Consider the following 17,015-nt stretch of genomic DNA (forward strand, 5'->3'; position numbering starts at 1 on the left):
CTCTTTGGTTAATGGCAATTGAATAGTTTTCATGTTGTCTGTAGTTCTTTTTGTGGCTTGTATTCCTTACATTATTTTCTGTTGGGGTATTGGTTTTCTTTTTGGCTTCTTAAAACTTTGGCTACTAAGATTAATTCTGTTATGTAATGCAAAATCCTTGTCCCCTTCTCTCATTTTACTCTGTGGTGTGTTTTATGATGGCTTAAAAATTCTATTGATAGTCAAAATACAAAAATTTTTTAACAGACTTCTGACTCTTCATCATTCTTTAAAAGTACTTCCTTCCGAAGCTTTTAAAACTGACTACGTTTTCTTTATTTTGGTTTTATTTTTTGTTTTATCTAAAACTTACTTTGTATGAGGGAATGAGAATAGAACAGTGGCTCAGTTCTTTTTCTCTAAATAGCTTCAAGTTTACCTACTGTTATAGGGGAAATTACTTTTAATGACTTCAGTGTTATGAACAAATTTTTCTTCTGTGCCTTCATTTATTTCTGGATCTGCTATTAGGTTTCCTCTATCTGCCGATTTTAGCACCATTACTGTACTTGCTGGCTATAATATACTTTAAGATCTGGTTGTGCAAGACCATCTAAAAGTGGGACAGGAGAGAACATTGATATTTATGTTTAAAAAAAAACTGTTATTAAAGTAAATTGGGGCTATGTCCATAGAATTTCCTGAAAGACTTATATAGAAGAGTTGTTCTTAAAATATCTATAGACCACCTGTTGCAGAACTACTTGTGGGTTTTTTTTTTTTTTTTAATTTCAGATTCCTGGGTCCCACCCCAGACTCTGCCCACACATTAAGTAGTGTTTGAGAAACTGTTTTTTACAAGCTCTCAGATTTTAAAGAACACCATAAAAAACTTAAAACATTGTAAGCCATAGCCAAGATTCTCCTATTTACACACTAAAGAACATCTTTTTATTACATAAATATGTATATCCATGGGTCTGTTGTAAATATACCCTATCAATAAACATCTTTGGAGTACTCACGTCCAAGTGTTATGCTAAGGATACAAGGATAGCATTTTGCCTTTGAGACTCCCTGATGACCCGCATGTGTATATCTCAAGCTTCTATCCTATGTTAGGTCAAAGTAAAATGACTTCCCTGGAGTAGCTTGTAGTCAGCTTGTCAAAGAATATATGTACAATTTGAGGGCATTTATGCAGAGCACTTAGTTGCAAGGCGATCCCAATAAAAAGTGAATGGGTCGGTTGATGGGGGAGAGGAAAGCAGCAGCCTTAAATGAGGCCAAAGAAGGTTTGTGCATGGGAGGAGGAGCAGTACTCCTATTGCAACCAGGATTAAAGACCCCCTAAGGATTAATTCAACAAGCCAGTAGAATACATCATTAAATCTCGTTGTGCTTCCACATCTCTCATGTCATTCATTCATTTTTACCTCGATACATTGGGATTATGTCACCGGCAAGTTTTCCACGTGGGCTGGTCTCTATTGCAAGACAAGCATTTTGTTCAGTTGGCCCTTCTTTAAAATGGGTTATTGGTCTTCATCACTTACGAACATGTTAGGGCAGTGATCCTAGAGGACAAGAGAAGACATTGAATGCAGGCTACATGGTTCCTAACCCTGCCTTTCTGTGTCTCTTACTTGCATTTCTTTAGATTCGGGAATACCCCATTGATGTTCAAAGCAACCAGCTGCCTTTTCTGCGGAATCCGGATATCCTGGTGGGAGAAAATGACCTAACTGCCCTTAGCTACCTACACGAGCCTGCGGTTTTGCATAATTTAAAGGTCCGTTTCTTGGAGTCGAACCATATCTACACTTACTGTGGTAAGTGGTGTGCATCTGTTGGCTGCGTGGGTTTGAAAGTACTTACAATCTTCAGACTTTACGTGTTCAACTCTTTAATAGTTAGGAATCCTACTAGTATTCTCTTAAGTACCTCTCATCTGCGACACTTGAAAGGTTTGCAATCAGAGAATGTGGCTTAATGAGGCTGCCCTACATCCCTGGAGGATGATTGGTGTTAATCACAGCTCAACCAGGGAAGAAATGGGCCACACCATGTGGCTTGACCGACTTCGGCGTAGTCCTAGAGTCTGTAGGAGAGGAGTAAAGGCATCCCAGGGTCCTAGCTCGGGTGTCTGCTGTCCTCATTGAGCACACTCCTGGAAATAGATGCCCGACTGGCTTCTGTTCTCAGCCTAGGGAAGTGCTGCCTTTGACCCTCTCCCTTGCCATGTACGAACATGATGCATGATGAATATTTGTTGAATTCACGAGCAGAAAACATGACAAATGCTTTAAAAGTCCTAAAATTCTCGTTTTTGTTTTTCTTGAAACTTCTCAATTTCCTACATTCTTTTTTTTTTTTTTTTTTTTGTGAGTATGAAGTGGTGTGGTGAAAACCAGAGCCCTGTAAATCCTTGTCTGAGGAGCAAACCATTTCAGGGTGTGGCTGAGCAGTCAGGCCACGGGCTGCTTTGGTGGGGGGGGTCATCCCTGCTGTGCTTCAGAGCCCTGGTCCCCCCTCTTGATCACGAGGGGGGGCCCCAGGACCAGAGTTCTTCTCACTGTGCTGTTGCACTTTGGCTTGGAATCGGTTGGTTGGCTACTGAGTTCTGGTGAGCTTTTCTGCTAGACTTCAGTGCTTGAGAAGTAGTTTCCCCAAAACTCCTTCAGCCCAAATGCTAGTGGGAATTTTATTTGAAAAAGACCATCAGTTGTCAGAGGCTTTAATAAGTTGGGCTTTTTCCAAAAAATAAAAAAATAAAATCTCCCTTTTTGGGAGAAAGGAATAAATCACCATCAGCTTCATTTTTTAAAGTCCTCCCTTCTAAAAGAGGTCCTGGTGTCTGTACGTAATTCTCCAAATGACCCTTGGCACCTCTGGCTTCAGCTGTTCAGAGTAACCAACATGGCGCAGAATACAGAGTCCTCAGGAAACACTCCTTTCTGCTCTGAAAGTGGCTTTCAGACATTTTAGGAAAATGTGTGACCTTAGAGTATAATACGAAATTTGAATGTTACATGAATTAGGCTTTTATACAATCCTCTAACAATGAGTACAACATACTAAGGCTGTTTTTAAGAGACCTCCAAGTCATTAGCTTTAGATGGAATATATCAGTTCTGGGCCTTATTTTTTGGTCTAGGTTGTCTTTTCAGGCAAACTTCCATTTGAAAGTTGGTGGGTGTTCTTTCTCTCCCTTAGCCTGAAATGTAGTACACCAGATGATTCCAAGTATTCTCTGGTATTTTTTCCTCTTTTAAATAGACTTTTTAAAGCAACTGCATTTAGGTTCACAGCAAAATTGAGTAGAAGATAGAGATTTCCCATATAACACCTCCCTCCCCCCAACACATGCTCAGCCTCATCTCCTATTAACATTCTGTTCAAGCGTGGTACGTTTGTTACAACTGATGAACCCACAGTGACACATCATTATTACCCAAAGTCTGTAGTTTCCATTAGGGCTCACGCTTAGTGGTGGACATTCTATGGGTTTGGACAGATGTATAATGACATGTATCCACCATTATGGTATCTTAACAGTAGTTTCACTGCCCTCAGATCCCCTGTGCTCTGCCTCTGCATTCCTCCCTCCCCCCAGCCCCTGGCAACCACTGATCTATCCTGCTGCCTCCATTTTGCCTTTTATGGAACATCATAGAGTTGGAATCAGGCAGCCTTTCCGCATTGGCTGCTTTCACTAAGTAATACGCGTTTAGGTTTTCTCCATGTCTTTTCACACCTTGATAAACCACTTTTTATAACACTAACATTCCATTATCTGCATGTATCACGGTTTGAGTCACTTATGGAAGGCCCTCTTAGTTGCTTCTAAGTTTTGGCAGTTGTCAGAGCTGCTGTGAACATCCACGTGCAGGTGTTAGCATCGATGTAAGTTTTCAATCCCTTTGGATAAATACCAAGGAGCGTGAAAGCTGAATCATACGGTAAGAGTATGTTTTGTAAGAAACAGCCAAAGTGGCTATACCATTTTGCCTTCCACCAGCAATGAAGGAGAATTTTCCATTGCTCCACATCCTCACCAGCATTTGGTGTTGTCCCTGTTCTGGGTTTTGGCCATTTGATTATGTGTATGGTGGTATCCCCTTAGAGTTGTAATTTGTACTTCCCTAATGATATATGATGTGCCTATTTGCCATCTCTAGATCTTAAAGTGAGATCTCTTTAGATCTTTTAACCATTTTTCAATCAGGTGGATCATTTTCTGATGAGTTTTAAGAGTTTTTTATTTGTTTTGGATATCACTCCTTTATCAGATACATTTTTGCGGGGGGAATATTTTTCCCATTCTCTTATTTTCTCGTGTACCTTTTCAAACACCAGAGGGGGACACAATGTAGGCAATCCCCCATCTTGGCAATGATCTTTGCATTCTTATTTCTGCTTCCCCACAGGACTGGAAAAGCTCAGATTTTTTTTTTTGTACCCCTGTCAGTGGTTTTCTTGAGATTCAGAATATGCTCTTATAGGAAAGAAAAAGGCATGAATTTCTTAAAGATTGGAGTTCATTTTTATTCTTAAATTCTCAGATATTACCCTGCCCTTCCATAAAAGATCTAGGATGTTAGACGGTTTGCTGACTCTTCATGCAACATGTATTCATTGAGGCCATCATTGTGACATACTTTCGGGGGCTACAAAACTTTAAAAAAAAAAAATACATGATACAAAGTGATGGGAGCTAATAAAAATCTAACACTCTGTGCTTACTATGCAAGATGCTGGTCCAAGAGTTCTTTATTCATCGTTATCCTCAGGACCAGCAGGTAAAGGTAATTACTATTCCCAGTTTTATAGTCCAGGAGGCTGAGGCACTTAGAGAATAAGTAATTTGCCAGAGTCCCACAGTTGTTAACCAGCTGAGACAAGATCTGATTGTGCAACATTTCATATGTATTTTAGGAGTGTCGTTCATTGAGCATTTGTATACATGCATGTACGTACATGTGCTTCTTCCATGCTCTAGGGTATCTGGAGGCCCAGCTTTCTTTGCTCCACCAGGGCCTAGCACAGTACCTGGTGAAGATTCAGATACATCTTGATTTAGTTGAGTGATTGGTTATGATTTATTCTCTTACTCCTTGTTTAGTTTTGATGTATATAAACAAGAGCCTTTAAAAGGCCGATGCCAAGTGGCCATCTTGCTCTCAGAATCTGACTGCATTCTCTGTTTGCAGGTATCGTGCTTGTTGCCATTAATCCTTACGAACAGTTGCCAATCTATGGTCAAGATGTCATCTATGCCTACAGCGGCCAAAACATGGGGGACATGGACCCCCACATCTTTGCTGTGGCGGAAGAAGCCTATAAGCAAATGGCCAGGTAAGAAGAACCTCAGTCCAGCAGTCCTTTTGGGTCATCAGAGGGCAGAAAGGGAAGTTTCTACCTTCCTTGGCTGCTTTTGCCCAGTGGTTGAGTGGTGATTCCAGATTGAGTAAAAGTAATGGGAACAGAACCAGCCCAGGTTCTAGTTCTCGCTGCATTTCCTCTCGTTGTCTTCATCCTGTGAACCTGAACCTATGCTTGAAGAGCAGTTGCTCCTAAGACTTAGTTCATTTTCTGAGCAATGAAATAAATGCTGTGGGATTTCATCTCTCCTTGACCGCCTTTTGGATTTTTTTCCTCCCCTCCTGGTGTAACAAATTCATTTTCTAGCATCACCATTTGTTTCACAGATCCCGCTGAAGGCTCACTGCCTTTGAAGGAACCAGGACTCTCATAACTTCCTGAGATACCAAATATTTGAAAAAGGAATTTCGAAATAGGAGTTATGCATAGTGGTTTGAGGTTTTTTGTTTCGCTTTAGAGTTCACTTTAGGGACTAAAGTAAATCTCAGTTTTGCTCTATGGGTTCAGGTCTGTTTCATTGGAAAATGGGCTAGGTGATTCTATTGGGGTTCTGCAGGGAAAGAGAACCAGTAGCAGGGAAAGAAAGAGGGTGTGTGTGTGTGTGTGTGTGTGTGTGTGTGTGTGTGTGTGTGTGTGTGTGTGTTTATTTTAAGGAATGGTCTCCCATAGTTGGGCAGGCTTGGACAAATCCAAAATCTGCAGGGTAGGCTGGCAGGCTGGAGACCCACAGAGGAGTTGATGTTGTATTTCAAGTCTGAAGCCAGTATGCTACCATAATTCTCTCTTCCGGGAAGGTCATTTACCCCCCCCCACCCCTTAGGGCCTTCATCTGATTGGTTGAGGCCCACCCACATTATGAAGGGTAATGGGTTAAAAAAAAAAATCTGATTGAAATGCTAATCTCCTCTTAAAAAATATCTTCACCAGCATTATCTTGACTAGTGTTTGATCAAATGTCTGGGTACTATGGCCTAGCTAAGTTGACACATAAAACTAATCACCACACCGATGGTCTTGAACTATTCAGGCTTACGGTAGGGAAAGAAAGTTTCACCGAAGTTTTGGTAGAAATGCATATTCCTATTAAAACTAACATGCTGGATCTTTTCAACCAAATCTTTCTTGCCATCTCTAGAGAACTCCTTATGGAGCTAGCAAACTCAGGAAAGTCCTTTGTGGGCAGGAGGGCTGCTTTGGCTAATTTAGTGAGAGGAGAATCCCATTTAAGATGGTCTGTTTTTCAGTGGATTTCAGAGTATAATTTTCAGCCCAGTGAAAGTTTTCACGAAGGAAGGCTCTCCTTGTAGGCTTGTTTACTGATTTAGTGTTTTATTGCTGGTTGTGAAACTCAGTATACAGAAAGTTCTGCTTCTGTATGGATCTATACTGACCAGGTTCAACATGAGCAGTGATGGGAGAACTGAGCAATTCAACAGATAGAATGATCCATAACCATTTTATTTCTCTAAAGTATGGCAGGAGACGGGGGTGCTAAAGGGGTCTCCACCTTTGACATCTCTAATACCTTAAGAAAGACCACATACTGTATCAATCTACTTCAGGGCCTGACCAGAAATCACTTAGCTTGATAACTTATTGATGCAAACCTCCTGACTGAAAGCATGTTTCAAGGTCAGGTCATGTGGAGAGAAGAATGGATTAATGTGCTTCAGTGTTTTAGTACACAGCCCTACTCAGGTATTACTGTGGGAGGTCAAGTGTATGGCACAGTGGAGAGAGACCTGGGGTCAGGACAGTCTCCCATGCCTTGGGAGAATCACTTAAGCTGAGTCTTCCACTATCTTCCTTCCTTTTTTGGAGGATGATTTCTTTGTGGGTATAAAACAGAAGGTGAGGGGCGCGTGGGTGGCTCAGTCATTTGAATGTCCGGCTCTTGGTTTTGGCTCAGGTCATGATGTCATGGGTTGTCAGATTGAGCCCATATCGGGCTCTGCGTGCAGTGAGGAGTCTGCTGGAGGTTCTCTCCCTCTGCCCCTCTCCTAAGTGCATATGTGCACTCTGTCTCTTTGTAAAATCTTAAAAACGAAAAGGAGGTGAGTGTAGGTTGGTTCTGATGACTTCCTACCATGCTAAAGGTTGTGGCAGCTCTTTGACTTTTGATGGATGTCATTGATCATTGTTTTTTGTCCCATTCTTCTTTTACCCAGTTGCACTTAGATGTAGCCAAAGTTGCTGGTTTGGGTTTTTGTTTTGTTTTGTTTTGTTTTTTACCAAAGATGTCTTGGGGTGCCCCCGATAGCTTTGAGAATCTCCTAGCCTCTGGTGTTACCCACACCATAGGTCCTCTGCCTAAATGCCTCCCTTCTTCCCTTCCGTGCCTAAAGCTGGGCTCATGGTTATCCTACACTTGCGTTATTTCACTTGTTTAGGTCCGTGTTCATGCCTCGTAGAGGGAAGGGGATGTGGTTGTACAGGGTGGTAGTGATACGGTCTTGGCCTAGGATTATGAATTTGACAGTTAAGAGGCTTGGATGTTAAAGTTGGACCAGGAATTGCTTCCTTTAGGGTTTTAAGGTTTATATTCATTTTATTCACTGAGTCCTAGCATGTAGCCAAGTAATTTTGCTGAAATTCTTATGCAATTTTTGCTCATGAACGTGCATTAGAAGTGTAAGACCAGCACATGTGGCCGTAGGAGAGAGCTATTTTTGAATGTTCTGGTGTCAGCAGCTCCGGGTTTCTGTTACTGATCTGAGACAGGCATTGGAAGCCCCAGCAGAATCTTTGTTGTGCAGGAAAGTTTTTGCTGTATTTCCAGTATGAACCTTCTCTGTCAATTCCAGATGCTAGAACACATTCATTTAACAATACTTGCTGTGTTGTGCCCTTTGTCGATTCATCAGTAGTTGTTGAAATAATTATGCGATTCAAGTAGCCACGGCCTAGCACAGTGTGCTTTGCACCTAAGCCTCTAACAGTTGGGTGAAATAAAGGGTGTAAGGAACCAAAGTTAATGACTTCCAGTCTTGGGAGACTGTGACTTAGTTGGCCTTGAATTCAGTTCTTTCTCTTGATTCACCAGGGATTTGATTTGATTTTTTTTTTCTTTCAAGTTTTTATTTAAATCCTAGTTACCATAGAGTGTAATATTGGTTTCAGGAGTAGAATTTAGTGATTCATCACTTACGTATAACACTCAGTGCTCGTCAAAACAAGTAGCCTCCTTAATACCCATCACCCATTTAGCCCATCCCCCACCCACCTCCTTCCATCAACCCTCAGTTCTCTATCGTTAAGAGTCTCTTATGGTTTATTTCCCTCTTTTTCCCCCCTTCCCATATGTTCATCTGTTTTGTTTTGTTAAATTCCACATGAGTGAAATCACATGGCATTTGTCTTTCTCTGACTCATTTCACTTAGCATAATATACTCTAGCTCCATCCATGTCATTGCAAATAGCAAGATTTCATTCTTTTTGATGGCTGAGTAATATTCCTGTGTGTGTGTGTATGTATTTATACCACATCTTTATCTGTTTGTCAGTTGGTGGACACATGGGGCCTTTCCATAGTTTGGCTATTGTTGATAATGCTGCTATAAACATCAGGGTGCATGTACCCCTTCGGATCACTGTGTGTGTATCCTTCGGGTAAATAGTAGTGCAATTGCTAGATTGTAGGGTAGTTCTATTTTTAGCTTTTTGAGGAACCTCCATACTGTTTTCCAGAGTGGTTACACCAGTTTGCATTCCCACCAACAGTGTGAGGGGGTTCCCCTTTCTCCACATCCTTGCCAACATCTGTTGTTTCCTGTGTTGTTGATTGTAGCCATTCTGACAGGTGTGAGGTGGTATCTCATCATGGTTTTGATTTGTATTTCCCCGATGAGTGATGTTGAGCATCTTTTCATATGTCTGTTAACCATCTGGATGTCTTTGGAAAAGTGTCTATTCATGTCTTCTGCCCATTTCTTAACTGGATTATTTGTTTTGGGGGTATTGAGTTTGATAAGCTCTTTATAGATTTTAGATACTAATGCTTTATCAGCTATGTCCTTTGCAAATGTCTTCTCCCATTCTGTAGGCTGCCTTTCAGTGTTGTTGACTGTTTCCTCCACTGTGCAGAAGCTTTTTATCTTGATGAGGTCCCAATAGCTCATGTTTGCTTTTGTTTCCCTTGCCTCTGGTGACATATCTAGCAAGAAGTTGCTATGGCCGAGGTCAAAGAGGTTGCTGCCAGTGTCGTCCTCTAGGATTTTGATGGTTTCCTGTCTCACATTTAGGTTTTTCATCCATTTTGAGTTTATTTTTGTGTGTGGTATAAGTGGTCCAGTTTCATTCTTCATGGTGCTGAAGTTTTCCTAACACCTTTTGTTGAAGACACTGTCTCTTTTCCATTGGATATTCTTTCCTGCTTTGTCAACAATTAGTTGACCGTATAGATTTTCTTTCTTGATGTGGCTCACATCAGGGACTTTCCAACTCTTGTAGCTCTGGGTGGGTGGATGGGTGGGTGGGGGATCCTGTCAAAGCTCAAAGGGATAGATACAGACCATCATCCCCATCCTGATCGCTGCTGCAGAGCCCGGCCATGCTGGAGGAAAGGAGGAGGAAACACAAGGACAGCCAACGATTGGTCACTGTCCCTACCCCTGCTGAATTCAGCAAAACTAGACTTGAGAGTAAATGGAGATTCACAGTGAAGAAAAAGGTTAGGGGTACCTGGGTGGCTCAGTTGGTTGAGTGTCCGACTCTTGGTTTTGGCTCAGGTCATGATCTCAGGGTCGTGAGATCGAGCCCTGCATCTGGCTCCACTCTTAGCATGGGAGCCTTCTTGGGATTCCCTCTGTCCCTCTCCCTCTGCCTCTTGCCCACCCCACACCCCCATCTCATGCATGCACAGTCTCTCAAAGAAATAAAATCTTTCTTTAAAAAAAAAAACAAGTTAAAATCGTATGAAATCTCACATTCATGAATTCCAGCCTCTGCATTAGAACCTATATTCCCTCTGAGAGGGGACTCACCTCCACTGCTTGCTACTCTACTTCTCCTTTCTCCCAGGCCAAGATTCAGAATGCCCACTCTTCGTTTTACCCACCTCAGCCTCAGCTCCTGCACTAAACTGTAGCCGCAGGCATTTGTGTGGTTCCGTTATTTGATAGGTTCCTTACTGAATGAACACCGAAAACTGTAAGAACATTCCTGGACTCTGAAGGAGTGCAGAGTCTGATTGGGGAGAGAAGCCCTAGTTGGCCAAAACACCTGTAACTGCAGGAAGTGTAAATAAAAGCCATGCATGGGGTTGTCGGAATTGGGCCTGGAATCTTGACGGTTACAGATGGTCCGAGAAAACGGGAGGGTTTGAGGTGGGTCTTGATGAATTCATAGGATACATAGAAGAAGGCGTCTGCATGATTGGAATAGAGATCACCTCAGGAGTGGGGCATCAAAGGCATGGGCACAAAGCCACTATGACCTACTGCTTCCCACCCCTTGGGATGTCAGAGCAAAAAGAATGACAAGTGTTGGTGATGATGTGGAGAAATGAGAATATTCCCATGCTGCCAGTGGGAGTATAAAATGTGTAGCTGCTTTAGAAAATACTTTGGCAGTTTCTCAGGTTAAGCACGATTACCACATGACTCAGCAATTCTGCTCTTAGATATATACCCGAGAGAAGTGAAAAGGGGTTCATGTAGAAGCTCATATACAAATGTTCATAATAGCCTTACTCATAATAGCCAAAAGGTGAAAATAACCTAAATAACCATCAGCGAATGAATGGATAAATGAAATGTACATCCATACAGTGGAATATTTGGCCATAAAAAGGGACAAAGTCCTGATACATGCTACCACATGGATGAACCTTGAAAACCTGAGTGGAAGAAGCCAGACACACAAGAAGACCACATATTGTATGATTCCACTTCTGTGAGTGTCCAGAACAAACAAATCTAGAGACAGAGTGCGTTATTATTTGTCTAGGGCTTGAGGTTAGAGGTGAAATGGGTAGTGTTTGCTTACAGGTATTTTGGGGGGGGGTGGTGAAAATGTTCTAAAACTGTGGTGATGGATGTACAATTAAATTTACTTAAAACCCTTTGAATTGTACCCTTCAAAATAGCGAATTGTGTGTTCTGGGGATTTTATCTCAAGCTATTAAAAACAGAAGGTATGATCAGGGGCCAGTACCCCAGTAAATGTAACCTACATGGTGAGAGGGCCTGTAGGGGGCTGTGGACTGTACAGTGGGGAGCCAGACTGGAGACCCGTGCAGGCTGGGCTTGACTTCGGGAAAACAGGGTGCATGCTATTAACAGGGGTAAAGATGGCCAAACAAGTTTGGGAACCACTGGATTAATCCAGTGTGAAGCAACTTTAACATGGAGCTGCTCAGAGCAGTGATGTTGACATGCATTCTGAGTCTCCAAGGTGGGGATGTGTTAGGCTGGTTTTGCAAATTATGCTTAGAACAAGGTTTTCAGGAATTCTCAAGGGACTGCCGTCACTCTCTGAGAAACGCTGACCTAGAGCACGGAGACATCTTAGAGCTTATTAGATAAAGAAGTAGTAGGATGCAAAGAAAGTTCAAAGAACCTTTTTCGTCCAGTGGGTCCTATTTCATAATCTTTTCTTTCTGCACATTCTGAGGATGGGGGACATCTTGTGAGCAGCTTAGGTTGTTATGGATATAACTTGTCTGTTGTAAATAACTTCTGTATAATGAAAGGCAGTTATTGTGTGAGACACTGGCACAGTGTGTTATGTTCTACTCTTGTATCACTAGCACTTGCCTTAGGGCATATAATTGGTGTTCAAGGGAGAATAGAAAGAATCAATATATTAATTTCTCCAAGTGAAATCAGTTATTCCCACCATGTGGACAAGGATAGAGACTTGAGGATGTTGAATAATCCTCCAAGGTCATGAAGAGAGTAAACGGGTGATGCTGGAAGCCAGGCCTGGTCAGTTTGCCCTGAAACCCCCTGAAGTAGCCGAGAAGCCTGTCTCCCTCGGTGGTGCTTACTGATTGGTCCAGATGGTCTTCCAGAACAGAGCAGATTCGGGTCCTCAGGACACCACAAAAGCCAAAGCGTAGACCTTCCCCGTTCCTAGTTCCAAAGCATCTAAGTTTCCGCAGTGAGACTGGGGTTTCAGTGTGCTTTCTACCTTTGGCGGTGGAAGTGAGACCTCTTATTTGGCCAGGTCTGATCTCTTTTTTGTTGTGTTATTTTTCTGAAAGAGTGGAGTGCAAAGCAAATTTCTTTACGCAGGTAGCCAAGGTAATTGAGCGCACACATTTCCATCTGGCTCTGCTGTGTTGCCAAGCTGTGACTAATAGTGAAAGATGGGGCAGCTATTGCCTGGGTTCAGGGACGGGGGAGTACAGGCAGGCCTGCCTGTGGCAGGGGGCCAGTGGGTGAATGAAACAGACTCTTGTTGGGCCGGTGCGGGGGAGCTTTCCCCGACATGGGGAGGAGCTCCTTGAGAGCAGAAAGCCTGTGCTTAGCGGGGAGAAGGAATCCAATTTATAAAACCTGCTTGGGTCCCTAGAGAAGGTATCTTGGTGGATTTGTGTTCCTAGAAGTATGAAGAGTTTGTAGAGAATAGAGAATTTGAAGGCCTTTTAGGGAAGCAGTATGGAAAAGAGTATCTGTAGTGAAAAAGCACCCCCCTCCCCACCTCCGAAACCTAGAAACCTTTCCAGGTAAGGAGGAGGAAAAGTTAAAGGGATAATGGTAGGAGTAGAAGCGAGAGACTGGAAATGTGTGTTGCACAAAAGAGAGATAAGCTCTGCGTCTTCCATCTTTGGAGGTCCTAACAACAGATTTGACAACTTTTTTTTTAAGTGGGTATTTTATTTATTTGTACTTAAACCTATAAACCAGTCAGCCAAACGGGTACTATTATCATGATACATTAAAATATAAAACACATTAAAATACAAAACAAATCCTAGAATAATGAACAAATTAACAGTGCTAGTAAAACACAAGGGACAGAGGAAACCCATGAAGCACGTGATAGCTTAACCCCTCACTGGTAGCAATTGAGGTTATTAACAAGAAAAGCCTCACAATCTCAGAAAATACAAATTATCCTTCATCACACGTCTTTGTATCTTCACTTCCTATTCTTGAGGTTAGATTCTAGAGCCTAAAGAGATCCACATTAGGATTGTATTTAGTCACCTATAGCCAGAAACACCTTTTCTCATGTTGTCCAGAGCAGCCACCACTCCTGAAACCTCTTTGACTCCAATCGTACCCCCTCAGTGGACACAATAAGAATAATGGGAAACAGAATATCGAGGCAGAGATCTATAGGACCCTAAAAGACAAAGCCTAGGAGAAGTAATACAGCCACCACCCAAATTGAGATCGAATAGTATACTTATCGTCACACATCTTCAGGCTCTGTGTTCACAGAGTAATTTGGGAACAAATCTGTTATTTGCTGGGTACTAAAATACTTAGCGGATTGTTGTATTACACTATGGCTTTCCCCAGAAGTTGCTAAGATGGACTCCAAATCGCTGATGGAATTTTGCTGGAACTGGATCTGGGGCTGCAGGGATTCCTCTCCACAGTTCTGGAGCTGATTGTTCCAGGCTTGGGGGCACCAGGTCTGATTGGCCCAGGAATGGCTGCCCCAAGACTGGCTGTTCCAGGAGTGGTTGCCCCAAGACTGGCTGTTCCAGGAGTGGTTGCTCCATAACGGAAGGTTTCCAGAAGTGTTCCTCAGGTATCCCTGGTGGTAGGAATAGAAGCCTGGGTCTTCTGCGGTGGCTGTGTTGTTCTGAGTCACACTCTTGCTCTCCTTTGGCCAGTGGTTTTTCTGCCACCTCTTACATTTCATTGTCTGGTTCTGGAACCAGGTCTTCACCTGCTTATAGCTAAGGTTCAGAATGTTGGAAAGTTCTTACATCTGCTGGAGACTGAGGTATTTGTCTCTGAAATCGATCGTTGAGGACACAGAGTTGGGCCTGAGAGAACACAGTCCTGATCTTCTGTTTCGTGCCCTGGGCCGTATCTTCCTTCCTCACTGTTCTCTCCTCCCCAGAAGTGGGTGGTAGTTTTACCCTGGGACTGGTGGAGTCGGGGCTGTCCTGAACACGCAGATCCTTGGATGCAGGGAGAGGAGAGACGGTCTCCACGTGGGGTGTCTCAGCAGATGACATTTGCAGGGACGCATAATTTTCTTCAGGCCCATAAATCTCAGGCATTGGAGAAGAGTCCCTAGAACTGGGTGCTTCGGGGCCAGGTGGGCACTGGGGCAGAGCTGGATTGGCACTCATGTTGGTGAGTTGAGGGTAGACGGGGGAAAGAAAGAAAGCGGGATTGCAAGGAAGGCCCTGGCTTATGGATCTAGGTGGAAGAGCTGAGGAGAGTAGGAAGCCCTCCAGCCGTTAGACGTCTGAGAAAGGATGAAGTCCATCGCCACTGCAACAGTAAGAGCCAACCAGCCCAGTGGAGCCACCAGATTTGACAACTTTACCTTCTTGGTCATTGGGGTGGAATGCTCTGGATTCTGTGAGAAGGGGACTCAGGACTTGGCAGGATATCTTCAGCCACAGACTCAGGAACTGGGGTCATTGGGAAAAATTTTAAAAAGAATTATACATGAGTGATCTAAATCCACATTTTGCTTTGAGATCAAGTTTTAACTAGAATGATGTCTGTTTCTTCCATACTTTATGATGTAAGGCTGTTTGTTCAGGGGTTTTTGCACTGTTTGGGGGAAATTGGGGGTGTGAAGTACTTGGTGATTGGGCTCATGTATTCAGAGAACATCATACTGAGGAGAGCAGAGTCAGGTTTGGTTTCACTGTAAGTTGTTGGCTGCATGGGGGCATCCAGGGGTCGGTCTCAGGTAATGTCTCCCCACCTACTATGTGTCTGTTGACACTTTGGTCTCTGTAGTTCACGGTATGGTATACTCACCCTCTAAGAGAACATTGGGCCCCGTGAGAAATGATGAGCAGGCTTGGAAAGCTGTTGAGCTCTGTAGACACTGGGGTGTGGCAGTGGAAGTTCATTGGTGGCTTTTGAATACAATGAATGACAGAATCACCGGCAAGGCCAGTAACTCAGGACCACTGACTTGTTGAATTTTTACAATAAATTTTGAAATTAGGGCTTCGGTCAACCCTGATGTATGGGTCAAGTTTTGTATTCCTTCCCATTCATTTTATGGCTTCAAGGTGGGACTGGTCAGGACTAGGTGGCTCTAGGACAAGCTCTAGGAGAGGCTCAGGATGTCTGGATGCAGAAAACAGCCTTTAATTTCTTCTCTGGCATTATCTCTTATTTCTAGAACATACCCTGAGTAGTTCCCCTTTGTTCAGGCTCTTCCTGGGATGCTCTCCTCCATGTGCTGTTCAGCTGCACCCCTCTTCCCTCCCTCGCTGACTCCGTTCCCTCCTACCCAGCCTTGCCAGTAAGCACACGCCCATTTCCACCCCCCACCCACCAAGGGCCGCAGCAGCGCAAAGGTCTGTAGTGCCTTTAGACCCTTTATAATCTTAGATTTTTTTCGTTCTTTCTATTTCTACCTATCATGTTTAAAATTCTAGTTCGACTGTTTAAATTTCCAAGTGTATGGAAAGTTATCTAGGTGTGCAGTGAATATGGCTAATAACATCCCTGTGTTAAAAGAAATTGGTAGTGTACATTGTCTGTTTTTAAAATGATGCACTTAGAAAAGAATAGGACTGGACTCTGTCTAGCTCATGATACTTACAGGGGTGATGAATGTTATTAGTTGTCCGTCTGCAGTGTCCTCAGCATGCTTTGTGAAGTTAAGGCCCGTATCAAAAATCATAGAGCTAAAAGATTTTTTGGTTTAGTAATACTTTATTTTACCTGGGGACGTCCTAGCATGTTAGAAAGGAGAAAGCCTGTAGTCAGGGTAGAAATTGGTTGCACTGTAAGAACGCTAGAGACCCTGTCCCAGCAGCAGGTCCTCTGGGTGCTGCTTGCACATGCCCAGTGCAGGTAAGTGTCTCTGGAATGTGTTCCTTATTTAACTGTTTTCATTGTCAGGAATTTCTCTTACTACCCAGTGCTCTGCTTGCTCTCCATTTGCTTTCCCCCATGGATCTGAGCTCTGGGAAGCTGTACTGGGGGGGGGAGGGGGACATTTTCTTACGCATGGCAGCCCCTGGGGCCAGATCTTGACTCGTACAGCCATTCCCTGCAAGCGTGGTTTTCCGACCCTGTCCCGGGGCAGTCACCCTAAGATCCCATCTGGTCTTTCTGATATTGGTGCTCATTGCATGTGGTCTGCCAGATGAGATGAAGAGTTAATTTTCATACAGAGTTTTGGTTGGAGGAGCCTAGAGTTGCATTGGCTTTTGGCAGCCATTTAATATTGTTGAATTTTAATAAGTTTGCCTCATCCTCCTGACCTGCCCACATAGGCAGAACTATTTTATTACAACTTTAATTGGATTTAATTGGCAATAAAGTAGATGCATTTAAAACACGGTTACAGATTAAACTGCATGAACAAGATGACACATTTTGACACATGTATATACCTAGAGTCACCACAATTCAGATAACAAACAGTTCCTTAACTCCCACAGGTTTCCTACTGTTCCTTTGAACTCCACCCCTCCACCCCCGGATAACTCATCTGCTTTCTGTCACTATAAATTCAAGCTTATTTTAAGATACGTTGTCCT

The 17,015-nt window shown here is 43.1% G+C and overlaps 1 protein-coding gene and 1 pseudogene across 3 annotated transcripts in view; one reads left to right on the forward strand and one right to left on the reverse strand.

Annotated features, from left to right (window-relative positions):
- MYO5B (myosin VB) overlaps positions 1-17,015 on the forward strand; it is a 345,264-nt gene that overhangs the window by 158,348 nt on the left and 169,901 nt on the right. For all 3 annotated transcript variants that reach the window (XM_025886612.2, XM_073898217.1, XM_073898218.1), the window contains exons 3-4: positions 1,640-1,811; positions 5,193-5,337. In XM_025886612.2, coding sequence (XP_025742397.2) covers positions 1,640-1,811; positions 5,193-5,337 — 317 coding nt within the window. The remainder of the gene's footprint in view (positions 1-1,639; positions 1,812-5,192; positions 5,338-17,015) is intronic.
- On the reverse strand, positions 13,727-14,633 carry LOC112835072 (homeobox protein NANOG pseudogene; annotated as a pseudogene).

The sequence above is a fragment of the Callorhinus ursinus genome, unplaced genomic scaffold, assembly GCF_003265705.2.
Source record: "Callorhinus ursinus isolate GAN/ISIS: 27379988/994484 unplaced genomic scaffold, GSC_fseal_2.0 scaffold11, whole genome shotgun sequence".
Taxonomy (NCBI): Eukaryota; Metazoa; Chordata; class Mammalia; order Carnivora; family Otariidae; genus Callorhinus; species Callorhinus ursinus.